This window comes from Anastrepha ludens, chromosome X (assembly GCF_028408465.1).
Source record: "Anastrepha ludens isolate Willacy chromosome X, idAnaLude1.1, whole genome shotgun sequence".
Classification (NCBI taxonomy): Eukaryota; Metazoa; Arthropoda; class Insecta; order Diptera; family Tephritidae; genus Anastrepha; species Anastrepha ludens.
In genome coordinates, this window is record NC_071503.1 from 59,736,297 (window position 1) to 59,739,663 (window position 3,367).

The 3,367-nt window shown below is 43.7% G+C and overlaps 1 protein-coding gene across 1 annotated transcript; it reads left to right on the forward strand.

Moving 5' to 3' along the window:
- Window positions 1-1,340: 1,340 nt before the first annotated feature.
- LOC128870109 (uncharacterized) lies at window positions 1,341-1,757 on the forward strand. The gene has a single exon (XM_054112713.1). The coding sequence runs from the start codon at window positions 1,341-1,343 to the stop codon at window positions 1,755-1,757; it is 417 nt and encodes a 138-aa protein (XP_053968688.1).
- Window positions 1,758-3,367: the final 1,610 nt, after the last annotated feature.

A 3,367-nucleotide genomic window follows, 5' to 3' on the forward strand; every position in this document is an offset into this window, starting at 1 on the left:
AATCAAGTTACGCCATCTGTTGTAAAACCGCACGAACTTATTCATAGTCCTATTACTATTGGGGTACAAACGTATCCCGGGTGTGTGTTTACGTATATAATGTGTTTGGAAGGCTGTAGCTCCTGAACCAATGGTCCGATCTGGTTCAAATTTTGAATTTGAACTCAAAACTAAATAATCTACCTAGATCCGTTAGCGGTATAGAGGTATAGCGGTTCAAAAGTTACAACAATTCAAAGTTGAAGTGGATACATTTGTACCCGGGTGTGTGTTCTAGGGTTAAAACGTATCCATTGTCGTTGCAAGCTTTCGCCGCAAATAGAGTATCCGAAATCCAAGAGTGGAGCCAGAATGTGTCGTGGCGTCATGTGCTCACAAAACAAAATCCAGCGGATCAAGTGTCTCGGGGTGGTAACGTGGACGGATAAGGTAATTCAATATGGTTTAGTAGTCCACAGTTCCTCCCAGAAGACCCTGCTACATGGCCAAAAAATGTCAACTTCAGCCTCTCTCCATTACGTTAACCGCAATCAATGCCACAACAAATCCACTTCTCGAAATAATTGACAGGTTCTCATATCACGGAAAAGTGCTTCGGATTTTCGCTTATATACTCAGATGGCTTCGAAAAATACGAGAGCGAAAAGCAGAATCTGAAATAATACCCACGGCAAAGGAATTACAATTGAGTTTCCTTAAAATTGTCGAAATAATTCAACATTTTGAATCAAGCTATGAAATTAATAACTTATCGAAAAATAACGTACTTCCCTCAAGTTTGCAGAAATTAACTCCATTTCTGCATGAACACTCGAATCATCATTATCGTTTAAATTGATTCGAGTAGGTGGCCGGTTATTAAACGCGCCAATCTCCTATGATGCTGAGTTCCCTTTGCTATTACGCTAAGACTCACACCTTGTGAAGGCATACATACGGTTCCAACATTTTCGTAATCACCATGCCGGTCCAAGGGCATTGGTAGCGCTTCTGCGAGAAAAAATTTGGCTGGTAAATGCTCGAAAAGCCTGTAGTCGAACTGTAAGAGAATGCATTCACTGTTTTCGTTATAAGCCAAAATTACAAGGTCAGATCATGGGCAATCTACCCGCCGATCGATTACGCCCCAACCGCCCTTCACAATATGTGGGGTAGATTACTGCGGGCCCATTCACATAACCTTAAAAATTCGGGGTCGCCCTCTCGTGAAAATGTATATTGCCATTTTCGTGTGTTTCGCTTCAAAGGCAGTTCCTCGAGAACTTGTAACTGATTTAACTACTGATAAATTTATTTTCGCTCTCAAAAGGTTCATTGTGCGCCGAGGGATGCCAGCTAAAATGTACTGCGACAACGCGACGAACTTTGTGGGAGCAGAGAGGAAGCTGAGGGATCTCCGCGAAGCCTTCCTGGCACAGAAAGAGGAGATTCTCCAATACGCCGCCGACGAAGGATTCATCTTTGCCTTTATCCCTCCGAGGGCACCCCACTTCGGCGGCCTGTGGGAAGCAGCAGTGAAGTCGGCCAAACATCTGCTGGGGCGCGCCATAGGCAACGCGCTGTTAACCGCCGAAGAAATCCCAACGCTTCTCGTCGAAGTAGAAGCGGTACTGAAATCCCGACCGCTCGCACCACTCAGCAACAACCCCAAAGACGGCGAGGCGCTAGCGCCGGCGCATCCGCTAATCGGTTCCCCCTTGCGAGCTTTGCCACCGGAGAAGGTACCCGACAACCTCAGCCGCTTCTTAGAGAGATGACAGCTTGTTTGCTCTCTCATCCAACAATTTTGGCGCGCGTGGTCGAAGAGCTACCTTCTGGAGCTTCAGCAGCGCAACAAATGGGTGCACCCGGAGCCCAACGTCCAACCAGGACAACTCGTCGTCGTCCACGAAGACGACGTGCCACCGCAGCTGTGGGTGCTGGGTCGAGTAACCGCAACCATTCCCAGAGCGGAGCCTTAGCAGCCAACCTTGTCTCACCCCTAGATTTGCGTAAAAAGGAGGAGAACAGTTTTAATATTTCTATCATATGGGTCGAGAGGCCATAAGATGCTAGTTTATAAAAAATTATCTCGAGAAATAGAAATAGTAGTATAGAGAATAGGTAGATCGATGGTTACCAAAACTTATGTCGTGCTTTTAGTGCGAGTGATCTGATGTGTTTGCTCTGCAACTTCGCACAAACCTCATCCGTGGTCTTCACTACACGTGCTTGAGTGCTAACCTTCCACAAAACTCCCCAAAGTCACGTTTCCAAGAACTTTTTGAAGGATTTTCTGGGTGTATGCTTGGCCGCCATAGCCAAATGAGTTGGTACTATTCGGTGGTGCTCGGGTTTGAATACCGCTGTGAGAACGAAATACTAAAATTAAATAAAATATTTTTCCTAATAGCGGTCCCCCCTCGACAAATGGAAAACTTCTGGTTGTATTTCGGCCTTGAAAAAATTCCACATAAAAAATGTCTGCCGTAAAACTGTAAGCCCTCCCATTCGTGGAAAACATCAAAACCCACAACACAAATTGGGGGAGAGCTTGGTCGAACAACAAACACAGGTTATAAAGGCCAATTATATATACATATATATGCGTGTTTTGTTCTGTATGTCAGACAAAAACACACTTGGTCACAGTAGCCGCCATTCTAATACCAATGTATTGGGAACCCCATATTTGGAATGTGCGCTTTTAACAATTTATAAAATAAGATAGCGGCGGCTGGACCGCATCATGCCGTGATGATGATTTCACAGTCATAGACCACAATACATATGCATTTTCTTATTTTCCGCTTTGTCCTAAGCAATTTAGTCTCGTCACCAAGAAATATTGGCAAACCCGTCAGATATTTTGAATGCATGCTATGCGGCAACAATTTTAGAGTGCTGTGGTAAGTGCATATGAAATTTCTGACTCTTTCATTTATTTCGGAAAAGAGGATTACAATTTTTCATATTTTGCCAAATCAGGTATTTCTGAGTGATCAGAGGAGTTGGTTCCACGCCTCAGGATTTCGATATTATCAGTGGCAGCGACACTCTATTGAAAGACTTCTTTCACGATCTTTGATAGAAACTTCTCATTTTTAGGTTTTTGTGATTTGTTGTTAAAGTATGGCACACAAACATATAACTCAAGAGTAGATATTAACTGAATTTCTCTTAACTATGCTTCAGCTGCAAGCAATGATTACCTTCATTTAAATCGCTCAAATTTATTTTCCATTTTAATTTAATTGATTTTTTTGGTATCGTGGTGTAGCTGCTCGTAAAGTTTTCAGAGCTCGGTTATTTCTTTGTTCCACCAGCATACGGGTTTTCGGGCGTCTCGCCCGTGTACCGTGGGTACTTCTACGTGGCTTATTGTCCA

What these genes read in the sequence shown, in the direction of transcription:
- LOC128870109 (XM_054112713.1), top strand. Translation starts at nt 1,341, where the DNA reads ATGTACTGCGACAACGCGACGAACTTTGTGGGAGCAGAGAGGAAGCTG.